This window comes from Bombina bombina, chromosome 5 (genome assembly GCF_027579735.1).
Source record: "Bombina bombina isolate aBomBom1 chromosome 5, aBomBom1.pri, whole genome shotgun sequence".
Taxonomy (NCBI): domain Eukaryota; kingdom Metazoa; phylum Chordata; class Amphibia; order Anura; family Bombinatoridae; genus Bombina; species Bombina bombina.
This window is the reverse complement of record NC_069503.1, coordinates 324,980,555-324,997,913: the sequence shown is the minus strand read 5'-3', so window position 1 is coordinate 324,997,913 and position 17,359 is coordinate 324,980,555. Positions and strand designations below refer to the sequence as shown.

Genomic DNA, 17,359 nt, shown 5'->3' with positions numbered 1-17,359 from the left:
GATGCCCTCTGCCCCCCCCCCCCCCCAACATTCATGCATACAAGTGATTTTTTTTGTTTATTCATTTATCTTTAGGTGACTGGAAAGGAAAAGCCTTATGATCCTCAATTACCCATGTATCTACAGATTTATGCAACAATTCATTTTATTTTAATGCTTGGTGTTTATCAGCACATGTTTGAGGCCAAGCTGGTAAGTACCAATTGCAAATGTGTTCTAGCTGTAACCATACACCCAATATGCTTGCTCAGTTGTTTAAAATATATTATTTTGAAATGTTTAATTTAGACAAGTGTTTCTTAACCGTGGTCCTCAAGTACCCCCAGCAGGCCAGGTTTCCTTTATATCGGAACTAGAGCACAGGTAAAATAATCAGCTGATCAGTAACCATGGTAACTATCCTGCTCTCACCCATCAGCTGATTATTTCACCTGTGTGGTAACTAACCTACTCTCACCCATCAGCTGATTATATCACCTGTGCTAGTTCAGCTATAATAAAAACCTGGTCTCTTAGGGGTACTTGAGGACAGCTGTTGAGAAACACTGTGTTAGACTACACAAGATTGTGCAAATACATTTCTGTACACTGCATGCTTTTGTTGCCTGAAAATTAAATATGTATATATATATATATATATATATATATATATACAGTATCCCACAAAAGTGAGTACACCCCTTTATTTTTGTAAATATTTTATTATATCTTTTCATGTGACAGCACTGAAGAAATTACACTTTGCTACAATGTAAAGTAGTGATTGCACAGCCTGTATAACAGTGTAAATTTGCTGTCCCCTCAAAATAACTAAACACACAGCCATTAATGTCTAAACTGTTGGCAACAAAAGTGAGTACACCCCTAAGTGGAAATGTCCAAATTGGTCCAAAGTGTCAATATTTTGTGTGGCCACCATTATTTTCCAGCACTGCCTTAACCCTCTTGGGCATGGAGTTCACCAGAGCTTCACAGGTTGCCACTGGAGTCTTCTTCCACTCCTCCATGACGACATCACAGAGCTGGTGGATGTTAGAGACCTTGCACTCCCCCACCTTCCGTTTGAGGATGCCCCACAGATTCTCATTAGGGTTTAGGTCTGGAGACATGCTTGGCCAGTCCATCACCTTTACCCTCAGCTTCTTTAGCAAGGCAGTGGTCGTCTTAGAGGTGTTTGGGGTCATTATCATGTTGGAATAATGCCCTGCGGCCCAATCTCTGAAGGGAGGGGATCATGCTCTGCTTCAGTATGTCACAGTACATGCTGGCATTCGCGGTTCCCTCAATGAACTGCAGCTCCCATGTGCCGGCAGCACTCATGCAGGCCCAGACCATGACAATCCCACCACCATGCTTGACCATAGGCAAGACACACTTGTCTTTGTACTACTCACCTGGTTGCCGACACACAAGCTTGACACCATCTGAACCAAATAAGTTTATCTTGGTCTCATCGGACCACAGGACATGGTTCCAGTAATCCATGTTCTTAGGCTGCTTGTCTTCATCAAACTGTTTGCAGGCTTTCTTATGCATCATCTTTAGAAGAGGCTTCCTTCTGGGACGACAGCCATGCAGATGAATTTGATGCAGTGTGCAGTGTATGGTCTGAGCACTGATAGGCTGACCCCCCACTCCTTCAACCTCTGCAGCAATGCTGGCAGCACTCATACGTATATTTCCCAAAGACAACCTCTGGATATGACGCTGAGCACGTGCACTCAACTTCTTTGGTAGACCATGGCAAAGCCTGTTCTGAGTGGAACCTGTCCTTTGAAACTGCTATATGGTCTTGCCCACCGTGCAGCAGCTCAGTTTCAGGGTCTTGGCAATCTTCTTATAGCCTAGACCATCTTTATGTAGAGCAACAATTCTTTTTTCAGATCCTCAGAGAGGATCCCGGGGAGGGAAAATGACTAATTGGGCCCAATTTGGACATTTCCATTTAGGGGTGTACTCACTTTTTTGCCAACGGTTTATACATTAATGGCTGTGTGTTGAGTTGTTTTGAGGAAACAGCAAATTTACACTGTTATACAGGTTGTACACTCATTGCTTTACATTGTAGCAAAGTGTAATTTCCTCAGTGTTGTCACATGAAAATATATAATAACATATTTACAAAAATGTGAGGGGTGTACTCACTTTTGTGAGATGCTGTATATAATGTTGTTGTTCATTTGTTGTGCTCATAAGTGTACATACCCTGGCAGAATTTATGATTTCTTAGCCATTTTTCAGAGAATATGAATGATAACACAAAAACTTTTATTTCCCTCATGGTTAGTGTTTGGCTGAAGCCATTTATTATCAATCAACTGTTTTTACTCTTTTTAAATCATAATGACAACAGAAACTACCCAAATGACCCCTGGTGATTTTGGCTTGATAACATGCACACAAGTTGACACAAAGGGGTTTGAATGGCTATTAAAGGTAACCATCCTCACCTGTGATCTGTTTGCTTGTAATTATTGTGTGTGTATAAAAGGTCAATACGTTTCTGGACTCCTGACAGACCCTTGCATCTTTCATCCAGTGCTGCACTGACAATTCTGGATTCTGAGTCATGGGGAAAGCAAAAAAATTGTCAAAAGATCTGTGGGAAAAGGTAGTTGAACTGTATAAAACAGGAAAGGGATATACAAAGATATCCAAGGAATTGAGATAATAAAGAAGTGGAAAATGAGGGGTTCTGTTGAAACCAAACCACGGTCAGGTAGACCAACTAAAATTTCGTCCACAACTTCCAGGAAAATTGTTCGGGATGCAAAGACAAACCCACAAATAACTTCAGGTGAAATACAGGACATGTGGTGTGACTGTTTCAAGATGCACAATAAGGAAGCACTTGAAGAAAGATGGGCTGCATGGTCGAGTCGCCAGAAGAAAGCCATTACTATGCAAATGCGACAAAGTATCCCGCTTACAATACACCAAACAGCACAGAGACAAGCCTCAAACCTTCTGGCACAAAGTCATTTGGAGTGATGAGACATAAATTGAGCTTTTTGGCCGCAACCATAAACGCTGCATTTGGAGAGGAGTCAACAAGGCCTATGATAAAAGGTACACCATTCCTACTGTGAAACACGGAGGTGGATCGCTGATGTTTTGGGGATGTGTGAGCTACAAAGGCACAGGAGATTTAGTCAGAATTGATGGCAAGATGAATGTAGTATCTTATCAAACAGAATGTCTCATTTTCCACTTCTTGATTACAGGGAGTGCAGAGTTATTAGGCAAATGAGTATTTTGACCACATCATCCTCTTTATGCATGGTGTCTTACTCCAAGCTGTATAGGCTTGAAAGCATACTACCAATTAAGCATATTAGGTGATGTGCATCTCTGTAATGAGAAGGGGTGTGGTCTAATGACATCAACACCCTATATCAGGTGTGCATAATTATTAGGCAACTTCCTTTCCTTTGGCAAAATGGGTCAAAAGAAGGACTTGAAAGGCTCAGAAAAGTCAAAAATAGTGAGATATCTTTCAGAGGGATGCAGCACTCTTAAAATTGCAAAGCTTCTGAAGCGTGATCATCGAACAATCAAGCGTTTCATTCAAAATAGTCAACAGGGTCGCAAGAAGTGTGTGGAAAAACCAAGGCGCAAAATAACTGCCCATGAACTGAGAAAAGTCAAGCGTGCAGCTGCCAAGATGCCACTTGCCACCAGTTTGGCCATATTTCAGAGCTGCAACATCACTGGAGTGCCCAAAAGCACAAGGTGTGCAATACTCAGAGACATGGCCAAGGTAAGAAAGGCTGAAAGACGACCACCACTGAACAAGACACACAAGCTGAAACGTCAAGACTGGGCCAAGAAATATCTCAAGACTGATTTTTCTAAGGTTTTATGGACTGATGAAATGAGTGTGAGCCTTGATGGGCCAGATGGATGGGCCTGTGGCTGGATTGGTAAAGGGCAGAGAGCTCCAGTCCGACTCAGACGCCAGCAAGGTGGAGGTGGAGTACTGGTTTGGGCTGGTATCATCAAAGATGAGCTTGTGGGGCCTTTTCGGGTTGAGGATGGAGTCAAGCTCAACTCCCAGTCCTACTGCCAGTTTCTGGAAGACACCTTCTTCAAGCAGTGGTACAGGAAGAAGTCTGCATCCTTCAAGAAAAACATGATTTTCATGCAGGACAATGCTCCATCACACGCGTCCAAGTACTCCACAGCGTGGCTGGCAAGAAAGGGTATAAAAGAAGAAAATCTAATGACATGGCCTCCTTGTTCACCTGATCTGAACCCCATTGAGAACCTGTGGTCCATCATCAAATGTGAGATTTACAAGGAGGGAAAACAGTACACCTCTCTGAACAGTGTCTGGGAGGCTGTGGTTGCTGCTGCACGCAATGTTGATGGTGAACAGATCAAAACACTGACAGAATCCATGGATGGCAGGCTTTTGAGTGTCCTTGCAAAGAAAGGTGGCTATATTGGTCACTGATTTGTTTTTGTTTTGTTTTTGAATGTCAGAAATGTATATTTGTGAATTTTGAGTTGTTATATTGGTTTCACTGGTAAAAATAAATAATTGAAATGGGTATATATTTGTTTTTTGTTAAGTTGCCTAATAATTATGCACAGTAATTATCACCTGCACACACAGATATCCCCCTAAAATAGCTATAACTAAAAACAAACTAAAAACTACTTCCAAAAATATTCAGCTTTGATATTAATGAGTTTTTTGGGTTCATTGAGAACATGGTTGTTGTTCAATAATAAAATTAATCCTCAAAAATACAACTTGCCTAATAATTCTGCACTCCCTGTAGAGTTTGAACACTGCTAATTTGCATTCTCAATTCCTTGGATATCTTTTTATATCCCTTTCCTGTTTTATACAGTTCAACTACCTTTTTCCCACAGATCCTTTGACAATTCTTTTTCTTTCGCCATGACTCAGAATCCAGAAACATCAGTGCAGCACTGGATGAAAGATGCAAGGGTCTGTCAGGAGTCCAGAAACTCATTGACCTTTTATATTCACACAATAATTACAAGCAAACAGATCACAGATGAGGATGGTTACCTTTAATAGCCATTCAAAAAAACCCTTTGTGTAAACTTGTGTGCATGTTATCAGGCCAAAATCACCAGGGTATGAAAACTTTTGATCAGAGTCATTTGGGTAGTTTCTGTTGTCATTATGATTTAAAAAGAGTAAACACAGTTGATTGATAATAAATAGCTTCAGCCAAACACTAACCATGAGTTAAAGAAAAGTTTTTGTGTTATCATTCATATTCTCTGAAAAATGGCCAATAAATCATAAATTCTGCCAGGGTATGTAAACTTATGAGCACAACTATATATATATATATATATATATATATATATATATATATATATATATAGCATAGTGGAGAAGGAGGGCACTCACAGGATTTGAAATGATCAATGGAATTTATTCTGAATACATTTACAGTTATGCGTGAAATGTCATGGTCGACGTTTCGGCTCTTTCAATGAGCCTTCTTCAAGACTATTTTTAATCTATAAAAAACAGAAAAATCTAAATTTATACGGTGCGAAATAAGTGAAGACATACCACAAGCACACCCAACACCACATATATTTCAATGTAATTAAAATTAAATATATAAACCAGCACCTAGGCCCAAACAAGAGTGACTGGGAATAGAAGTTAACAGGAACCATGGAATAAAAGGACCTAGTAAACATCCAAATAAGACGGTAACTACACATAAGTGAGAAACCAGGGATATTGGGAACATTTTCCACCTCCTCTCCCCCTATTGGCCATGATACCCATGTATAGCCTTATGTATATACAACAAAATCAAAGCCTAACAATATGAGGACTAGGTCACAGGTCAGACATTATAGACAGGTGAGAATGTTAGAAACTTTCATAACATCTAAATCAGGGACTCAGATAGACATCTATTACAATAAATAAATGCATCACGATATAAATAGCCTGCCTAAGCTGCAAAGGAAAAGAAGAATGCACTGCCAGCTAAGTAAATGTTAATCAATATTAATAGGGAAACATGCCCACAGGCAGTGATCAACTGATATCTGGATGTAAGCAGTTATATTCTGCAAATCCGTCCATCAGCTAAAACAGCGCAAACCTGCGTACCGGTCTCCCTATGGAGGAGAAAATCTTACATCAAAAAGTATAACATTTAACTAAAACCATACCCAATCGAGAGGGGTGTACTCACTTTTGTGAGATACTGTATATACTGTATATATATATATATACTGAATGCTACATTTTGTTTAGTAAAATAAATGCTTTTTCCATATGAAATATTCAGTGGTAAAAATAAGAAAAGAACAGGGGAATATTTACTCTACCTTTTTTAATATCATTTTAGTAATCCCTAAATCTAAATGACTAGAACCGGACATAACGCCCTTTCTGTTTTTAAGACAATATACTGGGTTTTAAATTTTGCTATTGTAACAAAAAAGTGAAAAACAGGATTTCCCTGTATGTATTATACATGACCACTTGTTTAGGTAAATACTATTCTATTTTGTTTTGGTAGGCGAGCTGAAAGAGTCTTATATTGCCACTCAAATCTATGCTTCCAAAAAAAAGTTAAACATGAAAGTTAAGTTAAAAGCTTTTTTCTACAAATGAATTAATTTCATATTTTTATTTTACAGATGTTAACACAGATAACACTTCTCTTGAGAATTGGTTATATCCTGCTAGCACTAACATCTCTTGGATTTATTCTTGAAAAAAAGTAAGAATAATTTGTTATTAACATACACCTAGATTACGAGTTTTGCATTAGAGGCTGTGCGTTGCTAACAAGCAGTTTATGCTCACCGCTCACTTACAGACAGCGCTGGTATTACGGGTTTTTACAAACCAGACAAGAAGTAAGCGTTGAGCAAAATGTTGCTCATTACCACACTCCAATACCAGCTGCTTACGTTAGCGGAGAGCTGGTGTAACATGCTTGTGCACGATTTCCCCATAGGAATCAATGGAGAGAGCCGGCTGAAAAACAGTCAAACACCTGCCAAAAAGCAGCGTAAAACTCCCTAACACAGCCCCATTGATTCCTATGGGGAAATAAAAGTTATGTCTACACCTAACACCCTAACATGAACCCCGAGTCTAAACACCCCTAATCTTACACTTATTAACCCCTAATCTGCCGCCCCGACATCACCGACACCTGCATTATATTATTAACCCCTAATCTGCTGCCCCCAACATCGCCGACACATACATTATATTTATTAACCCCTAATCTGCCGTCCCCAATGTCGCCGCCACCTACCTACACTTATTAACCCCTAATCTGACGCCCCCAACGTCGCCGCCACTATACTAAAGTTATTAACCCCTAAATCTAAGTCTAACCCTAACACCCCCTAACTTAAATATAATTTAATAAGTGTAAATAAAATTCATATTAACTAAACTCTCCCTATTTAAAACTAAATACTTACCTATAAAATAAACCCTAAGCTAGCTAGAATATAACTAATAGTTACATTGTAGCTAGCTTAGGGTTTATTTTTATTTTACAGGCAAGTTTGTATTTATTTTAACTAGGTAGAATAGTTATTAAATAGTTATTAACTATTTAATAACTACCTAGCTAAAATAAATACAAAAGTACCTGTAAAATAAAACCTAACCTAAGTTACAATTACACAGTGGCGGCGACGTTGGGGGCAGCAGATTAGGGGTTAATAAATGTAGGTAGGTGTCGACGATGTTAGGGACGTCAGATTAAGGGTTAATAATATTTAACTAATGTTTGTGAGGCGGGGGTGCGGCGGTTTAGGGGTTAATATATTTATTATAGTGGCGCCGATGTCTGGTTCGGCAGATTAAGGGTTACAATTTTTATTTTGGTGTTTGCGATGCGGGAGGGCCTCGGTTTAGGGGTTAATAGGTATTTTATGGGTGTTAGTGTACTTTTTAGCACTTTAGTTAAGAGTTTTATGCTACGGCGTTGTAGTGTAAAACTCTTAACTACTGACTTTAATAGTCAGTCTTGACAGGAGAGGGTCTACCGCTCACTTTTTGGCAGACTCGTAATACCGGCACAACTCGTAATCTAGCCGATAGTACTGTAGATGAGGTAAACAAAAAAATACTGAAATCCATTAAAGGGCCATGATACCCACATTTTTTCTTTCATGATTTACAAAGAGAATGCATTTTTAAACATCTTTCTAATTTACTTCTATTATCTAATTTGTTTTATTCTCTTGATATTCATTGCTGAAAAGCATATCTAGATATGCTCAGTAGCTGCTGATTGGATGCTGCACATAGAAGCCTCATGTGATCTTCAAATAAGGATATCTAAAAAATGAAGCAAAATAAATAATAGAAGTAAATTGTAATGTTGTTTAAATTTGTATGTTCTATCTGAATGATGAAAGAAAGATTTTGGGTTTAGTGGCCCTTTAAGTTCAGCCTATACAAATCGTATACACTTAAAAAAAGCTCCAGTTGAGCTAAAAGGGAGACTGAACCCAAATTTTTTCTTTCATGATTCAGATAGAGCATGAAATTTTAAGCAACTTTCTAATTTACTCCTATTATCAATGTTTCTTCATTCTCTTGGTATCTTTATTTGAAATGCAAGATTGTAAGTTTAGATGCTGGCCCATTTTTGGTGAACAACCTGGGCTGTCCTTGCTGATCAGTGGATAAATTCATCCACCAATAAAAAAGTGCTGTCCACAGTACTGAACCAAAAAAAAGCTTAGAGGTCTTCTTTTTTAAATAAAGCTAGCAAGAGAACGAAAAAAAATGATAATAGGAGTAAATTAGAAAGTTGCTTAAAATTGCATGCTCTATCTGAATCGCAAAAGAAAAAATTTGGGTTCAGTGTCCTTTTAAATTAATCCCATCAAATGGTGACACATTTTACACAAACAATAATATCCCTAGATTCTGTTTCTAGCCAGAAATGTATCCAAACCTTTTTTAAATGTATCTAAGGTATTAGCATTCACTACCTCCTTTGGTAATTAATTATTGTTTGTTTGTTTGTTTGTTTGTTTTAAATAAAATATGTTAAATTATTTAAAGTTCAAGTAAACAGATATATAAAATACATAGGTGGAACATATCATATCACTGGAGCAGATCTAGTAGGGCAGAAATTTCACAAACTGACTTGGTGCAAAGGTGGCATCCTATGGCAGTGTCACATTTAAAGTCACTAAGACCCATTGTATTACCATACAGTTACATAGGGTAAGATTACGAGTGGTGCATATACATGTCTAAATAGGTATATGTATATGTGTATGTGTGTATATGTATATATATATATATATATATATATATATATATATATATATATATATATATATATATATATATATATGTGTATGTATGTATGTAAGAGCACCACAGTGAAACTGCTAACTATCACTCCCTTACCCACAACCCCCAGTCATTCTCTTTGCCTTTGGTGCATGGAGGAGGTGAAGTTTAGGTGTCTGAAGAAAAATTTTGATTTCATCTACAAGCAAGTTTTAGGGTATAGCCGTATTCCATGTTATTCCTTGCAGTCGGTTAGTGGTGGCTTTAAAGCAGTAAGAAACTACTACATTTTCCTAACAATTGCTGCCCTAGTTTAGAAAACCAGAGTTGGCTACTCTATTCTTTCTGTTTCAAAGGTCTCTTTGAGGAACTGTGTCCTCTCATACCTTGTAACTGTCTACATGCCGGACAGCGGAGCAGGTAAGTGCTTTTTCTTCCAGTTGGGGAGACCATGCACTTAACAAATTAAGACACTGCTTTTTTATTGGGACATAGATAATCCTGTTGTATGGGTTACACTGGGGCATGAAGCAGGAACTGTAGCATGTGTGAGACTAACATTTAAACTCTTTTAAACAGAAAGGATACAATGTTTTTATTAGGCTTTATTTTCTGACACATATTAACTTGATACAACAATATAAGTTTAAACTGAAAGTAAGGCTGAATTTTCTTTTTCAGCAGCTTATTCATTTCCCCTTTGCTTTAAAATAAAACAATGCAAAATTTTAAACTGTCCGGTTTAAAAAAAACGGATATTTCTGGTACTCAGTGTACCAGGAAGCTATTTTTAGTGCCTCTCTGTGTCGCAGCAGTAATTTGAGCGTGGCAGTTGTGACCGGCTTTATTTCATAACATTTCTGAGGAAAAAGTAGTTTTTCTCCATTTCTGGATGATCCGGTCTTAATTGGTAGTGTTAAGGCACCTCAGTAATTGAGGTGTGGGGTTGCCTGAGGGGTATTTTAAAAGTGTATTTGATGTTTATTAAATGTTTTTTTCTTTTCTCACATAATTTTAGCTGGGGATTGATCCTAATTTGGGATAAAATTTAAAGTGTATTTTTTCCTTGGCTTATTAAATCTTGGAAACTTATCTATACAAATGTATTTACTGTTTCACATGTCTGATATGGAGCAAGAGCCTGCTCTCATGAATTCATGCTTATTATGTTTAGATGCACAAATTACAGCTCCTATGCAATTTTATTCTTCATGTGTCAAGAAAACCTTGCAAAATAATGTATCATTTTTTAGCCTAATTTCTCTGAGGATGATGCTGTTAAAATAATACCTCAGCTTTCTCCTGCTACGTCCCAAGCCTCAATGGCATCACATACAGTGCCCTGTGGTTCCTCTATAACTCCTAGTGGAGTTTATTTAAAAGCAGAAGTTGCTGCCCAGCTATCTGCAGCGGTATCTGCGACATTAGCGGCCATTCCCAGATTAGAGGGAAAACACAAGAGGAAATCTAAAAATTCAGAAAGTAAGGTACCTGCCCTCAGTTCTGCTTCCCAAGTTGCCCTTTCTCATAACTCTGATGAGGTAGATACATTGGGACTTTCTGATGGTGAAATCTCAGATTCAGAAAGTATAATTCCTTCTTCTGAGACTGAGGTGGTATCCTTCATATCCTATTGAGGATAGCTGCTCTTTTAAGGATCCGTTGGACAAGAAGCTGGAGGCTTATTTGAAAAAAATTATGTTCATCAATGTCTCCAATAGCAACCTGCGGTGTGTATGGCCAACGTGACTAGTGCAGCATCTTATTGGTTCGATCCCTTGTCTGATTCTCTCCAAGTAGAAACTTCCTTGGATGAAATTCAAGATAGGATTAAAGCTCTTAAATTGAGCAATTCCTTTATTGCAGATGCCATTTTACAGGTTGTTAGACTAGGAGCTAAAACTTCTAGTTTTGCTGTCCTAGCCCGCAGGGCGTTATGGTTTAAATCCTGGTCTGCGGACTTTCCTCTAAAGTCAAGCTTCTGGTGATTCCTTACAAAGGGCAAACCATGTTTGGACCCGGTTTGGCAGAAATTATCTCTGATATTATGGGTGGAAAAGGGTCTTTTCTACCTCAAGATAAGAAGAATAGGCCTAAAGGAGTAAATTTCATTCATTTTGCAACTTTAGAGGAAAGCCTTTCCCTTCTTCTTCTAAGCAAGAACAATCCAAGTCTTCTTGGAAACAATAAAAAAAAAACGCAGCTGATTCCAAATCAGCATGAAGGGTTTGCCCCTGATTCGGGATCGGATCAGGTGGGGAGCAGACTTTCTCAGTTCTCTCAAGCCTGGATATGAGATGTCCCAGATCCCTGGACATAATATTCCAGGGTTACAAATTGGAATTCAAGACTTTTCCTCTCAGAGGAAGATTCCATATCTCAAGATTATCTGCAGACCAGATAAAGAGAGAGGCGTTCTTGAAATGTATACAACATCTTTCCTCCCTGGGAGTGATAGTTCCAGTTCCAGTGCAGGAACAGGGTCTCAGGTTCTACTCCAACCTATTTGTGGTTCCCAAAAAAGAGGGAACTTTCCATCCCATTCTAGACTTGAAGTGTCTAAACAAGTTTCTCAAAGTTCCATCCTTTAAGATGGAGACTCTACGCTCCATTCCTCCTTTAGTACAAGAGGGTCAGTTCATGACAACCATAGACCTAAAGGATGTGTATCTTCATGTTCCTATTCACAGGGACCATCACAGATTCCTGAAATTTGCCTTTCTGGACAAACATTTCCAGTTTGTGTCCCTTCCATTTGGTCTAGCCACAGCTCCCAGAATTTTTTCAAAGGTTCTGTTGGCTCTTTTGACAGTGATCCATTCTCGTGGAATTGCTGTGGCACCCTACCTGGATGACATATTGGTTCAGGCACCATATTTTCAACAAGCAAAATCTCACACAGAGATATTGTTGTCTTTTCTTATTTTTCACGGATGAAATGTGAATCTGGAAAAAAGCTCCCTTTCCCCTGCTACAAGAGTAGTGTTCTTAGGGACCATAATAGATTCTCTATTTATGAAGATTTTTCTGACAGAGGACAGGAAAAATTTAATCATTTCCTCTTGCCTCTCTCTTTGGGCTACTGCTCATCCTTCAGTGGCTCAATGTATGGAGGTAATCGGTCTGATGGTGGCTTCCATGGACATCATTCCTATTGCTCAATTCCATTTGAGAGCTCTCCAGTTGTGCATGTTCAGACAATGGAATGGTGACCATGTGGATCTAACTCAGAACATAGAGTTAGATCAGTTGTCAAGGGACTCTCTACCGGGGTGGATTTCTCAGAAACATCTGTCTCAGGGCACATGCTTTCGGAGACCTTCCTGGGTGATCGTGACCACGGATGCCAGCCTGCTGGGCTGGGGAACAGTCTGGAACTCGTTAAAAGCTCAGGGTCTTTGGAGTCAGGAGGAGTCTGCTCTTCCCATCAACATCTTGGAGTTGAGGGCGATTTTACAATGTTCTATTGGCTTGGCCTCAGTTGTCCTCAGCCAAGTTTATCAGGTTCCAGTAAGACAACATAACCTCTGTGGCTTACATCAATCACCAGGGAGGAACTCAGAGTTCCTTAGCCATGAGGGAGGATACTTGGATTCTTTAGTGGGCAGAGACCCACAATTGCTGTCTATCTGCCATCCACATTCCAGGAGTAGATAACTGGGAGGCTGATTTTCTGAGCAGACAGACTTTTCATCCCGGGGAGTGGGAACTCCATTCAGAGGTGTTTTCCAGCTTAGTCCTCAAATGGGGGGTTCCGGAGATAGATCTGATGGTGTCCCATCAGAACGCCAAGCTTTCAAGGTACGATTCAAGGTCAAGAGATCCGCAGGCCGTTCTGATAGATGCTCTGGTGGTTCCTTGGGTTTTCAGGTTGGCATACCTGTTCCCTTTGGTTTGCTCTCCTTTCACGAGTCATTGCTTGTATCAAACAGGAGAGGGCATTGGTGATTCTACTAGCCCATGCGTGGCCCTGCAGGATCTGGTTTGCAGACCTCCCACCTCCTGATTCAGGGTCCCTTCCTTCATCCAAATCTCGTTTCTCTGAAGCTGACTGCTTGGAGATTGAATGCTTAATTCTGTCTAAGCATGGTTTTTCTGAGTCGGTCATTGAGACCATTATTCAGGGTCGCAAGCCTGTTACTAGAAAGATTTACCATAAGATATGGCATACATATCTTTATTGGTGTTAATCCAAGGGCTACTCTTGGAGTAGAATTAGAATTCCTAGAATTGTATATTTTCTTCAGGAAGGGATTGTCAGTCAGTACCCTGAAGGGTCAGATTTCTGCTTTATCAGTTTTACTACATAAACGTTTGGCGGATGTGCCAGATGTGCAATCTTTTTGTCAGTCCTTGGTCAAAATCAGGCCTGTTTTTAAGTTTGTTGCTCCTTCTTGGAGCCTTAACCTTGTTCTTAAAGTTTTACAGCTGGCTCCGTTTGAGCTGTTGCATTCCATAGACATTAAGTTGTTATCTTGGAAGGTTTTGTTTCTTGTTGCCATTCCAGCGTCACCACTCACAACCGCTTGGCAGTTAGCACTTAATCTATCCCCATTCCAATATCTGTAGAATACACACGGGTGATGTATGTGGGAGTTTGTCCTAGCTCCCATTGGGATTGGTTGTCCTGTTCATACGTCATCATCACAGCCCAGTACCGACCAGTTAGTATTTACTTATTTATTTATATCCACCATTCATCTGATACAAATGGGCGACGTATGTGGGAGTTGCTTCTAGCTATCATGGGGATTGGTCACCTCCTCTACTATTGGGACCGTAGGCCAGTGACCTAGAAAACTCTTTGTTTATGGTATTGTGTGTCTTTTTAGAAATCCAAATAAACACACACTTTTGAATGTTTGAATATATCATCACTTTTGTAGAGAGCATGGTTAAACATATAAATGCAGGTACGCAACACATTTATACTATATTTTTTACTCACTGCATCAGTATCGATGGCTGCAACAGATGGTGATGTGATTGTTATTATGTTATATTGTTCAGCATTCTTTTTATTATCATAGACCCAACTTGCTATTTTATGTTACTATATTTTAGTCTCACTTTAAAAAGTTTTTTTACTTTGGTCATAGGTCTTTGTAGAAATCTGGGAATATATTAATAAAATGCTGATATAAGCATTATACTTACAAATTGGATCCCGAAATACACAGGTGTGACAACATTTACTAATGAGAAAAAGGGTGTTCTGATTGGCCTGTGTGTTAATTGCATGGGGGAGGGTAGTAACATACTTTGTAGGTAGCGTATCCCTATATAAGGGTCTAACTTATACCAAGTTTTTTTGCCTGATGAAACGGTTGAATCCGTGAAACGCATTGCATCATCTTACTTATGCACAACTTAAGCATGAGCTGTTTTTAACTTTGTTTTTTTATACTGTTTTATTAAACACATTTGAATGTTTTATACAAAAACTCTGATTGCTGTGTGCATCTCTTACTACGCTACCTTACAAGGTTTTGGTATAGCCTCCCCTGTGCTTCCTTTGTTGCTACCTCCCTATTTGTGGGAGTGGAACATCATCTGAGCCCAGCCATCCTTTTGGGGGTGACTGCACCATTGTATCCAGTACATTGCCCTGGTTCAGCTAGCTGGTCTGCTGTAGAAAACCAGCCTGCTTCTATTGGCACAAGAGGGTGCCTTCATATAATGTGAGTACCCTGTGTCTTCTGTTGCTTGTATCCAGTTGGTTCTACTGATTCACACATATGGTGTCTCTTTCCTGTCCTTTGTCATTTGTAGAACTGTTGTTAAGTTTGTTGCTCCTCCTTGGAACCTTAACCTTGTTCTTTAAGTTTTACAGCTGGCTCCATTTGAGCCTTTGCATTCCATAGACATTAAGTTGTTATCTTGGAAGGTTTTGTTTCTTGTTGAGATCTCTTCTGCTCGAAGAGTCTCGGAACTCTCAGCTCTGCAGTGTGATTCCCCTTATCTTATTTTTCATGCCGATAAGGTGGTTCTTCGTATTAAGTTAGGTTTCCTTCCTAAGGTTGTTTCTAATAGAAATATCAATCAGGAGATTGTTGTTCCCTCTCTGTGTCCTAATCTTCTTCTTCCAAAGAACGTTTGTTAAACAATTTGGATGTTGTACGTGCTCTTAAATTCTACAGGTGACTAAGAATTTTCACCAGTCATCTGCTCTCTTTGTCTGTTTCTCTGGGAAACGTAAAGGTCAGAAAGCTACTGCTACTACTCTTTCTTTTTGGTTACAAACTATAATTTGTTTGGCTTATGAGACTGCTGGACAGCAGCCTCCTGAGAGAATTACAGCTCATTCCACAAGAACTGTTTCCTCTTCTTGGGCTTTCAAAAATGTAGCTTCTGTGGAACAAATTTGCAAGGCTGCAATGGTCTTCTCTACATACTTTTTCGAAATGTTCCAAATTTGATACTTTTGCCTTGGCTGATGCTTCTTTTGGGAGAAAAGTTCTTCGAGCGGTGGTCCCTTCTGTTTAGGACTGCCTGTCTTGTCATTCCCTATTTATCCGTGTCCTCTAGCTTGGGTATTGGTTCCCAACAGTAATTACTCAAGCCATGGACTCACCATATCTTAGGAAAGAAATACAAAATTTATGCTTACCTGATAAGTTTATTTATTTCCATACATGGTCCAGTCCACACCCCCACCCATTATTTTAAGACAGTTGTTCTTTTGACTATATAGATAAAAAAGAGTGTCTCAGGAACTTAAATGCTATAGATGCAGTGCCTACCCGCTGATCGTATTTCTTACCAAATACGATCCAAGTGATATTTCAGTACAGGTTAGAATGTGGGTGGCGCCCGTGGGCTAACTGCATATGAAATTACCTTACTTAAAAATAATATTAAAAATTTATCAAATTTAAAAAATATCCAATAATATTAGGTCTCTAAATAACTTTCAGTAAGCAAATAGATTCACACAAGTATTCTGTAGTAATGTCTACGCGTTTCATCTGCATAGAGCCTTTGTCAAGATCTTGACAAAGGCTCTAAGCAGCTGAAATGCGTAGACGTTCCATTTTCACAGTTCCTGAATCACCAGATTTTGAATTTACTCCCATAACCGCAGCGGTAGGAGTTGAAGATTACGAGCAAGTTTGAATAGAGTGCGCACTCTTAGAAATCACCAAAGATTGGTTATACGTAGACACACATCATTGGAATACAGGAGTGTGCAGACAGGCGGAAGACGCAGAAGAAACAGTGAGTACAACTTAATCACTGCAAATACCACAGGCGGAGGACGCCGAAGCATCAGTGAGTATAACAAAATCACTGCGAACACTCTCGACCTCAAAGGTACAACAGCTACTGCTTAGTATAACAACAATTGTGGTCAAACTAACTTTGTATTCACAACTATCTCTTATATTGCTACAATCAATTGTGGTCAAACTTACCCTATATAACTGCTCATTGACATTGTATCCAATACTATTTCTTATATTGCCACAAGAGACAAACTTACATTGGAAATCCAAATATACATTTGAAAATTGCCTATATATAAGGATATCCTTTCTACATAGACTGTACCACACGAAATCTAAGGAACTCCCACTAAATACGAGTTCAGATTGGGCTCCAGGTTACAGAGAAGCCAAAGTCTTCTGAATGCTTACAATAACTGCTCCCAGCTTCTGATATTCATCTGTGCTTTTTGAAAAGGCATTCGTAAAGAGTATTTTTTAATTCAGGAATATATATATTAATTCTCCCTGTAATAGTTTCAGTCTTATGAAGTGTTAATGATTTTGCTTATTTAGTGTTAATGATTTTGCTTATTTAGTGTTAATGATTTGACACCAGTTTCTTTTTAAATTGGTTTTAATGTTAATAAATGTTTCATATATTTTTATGAATGAAGGGATGTTTTAATTGGTTACTACAGGTTACTTGTGCAAATCTATTTGCTTACTGAAAGTTATTTAGAGACCTAATATTATTAATTATTTTTTAAATTTGATCAATTTTTAATAATATTATTTTTAAGTAAGGTTCTTTTGACTATAACCTCAGGCACTTCTACACCTTGTGTTACTC

The 17,359-nt window shown here is 38.8% G+C and overlaps 1 protein-coding gene across 1 annotated transcript in view; it reads left to right on the top strand.

Moving 5' to 3' along the window:
* Positions 1-17,359, top strand: part of AGMO (alkylglycerol monooxygenase) — a 575,264-nt gene that overhangs the window by 432,993 nt on the left and 124,912 nt on the right. The window contains exons 10-11 of the mRNA XM_053714114.1: positions 76-192; positions 6,658-6,740. Of these exons, the coding sequence (XP_053570089.1) occupies positions 76-192; positions 6,658-6,740 (200 nt within the window). The remainder of the gene's footprint in view (positions 1-75; positions 193-6,657; positions 6,741-17,359) is intronic.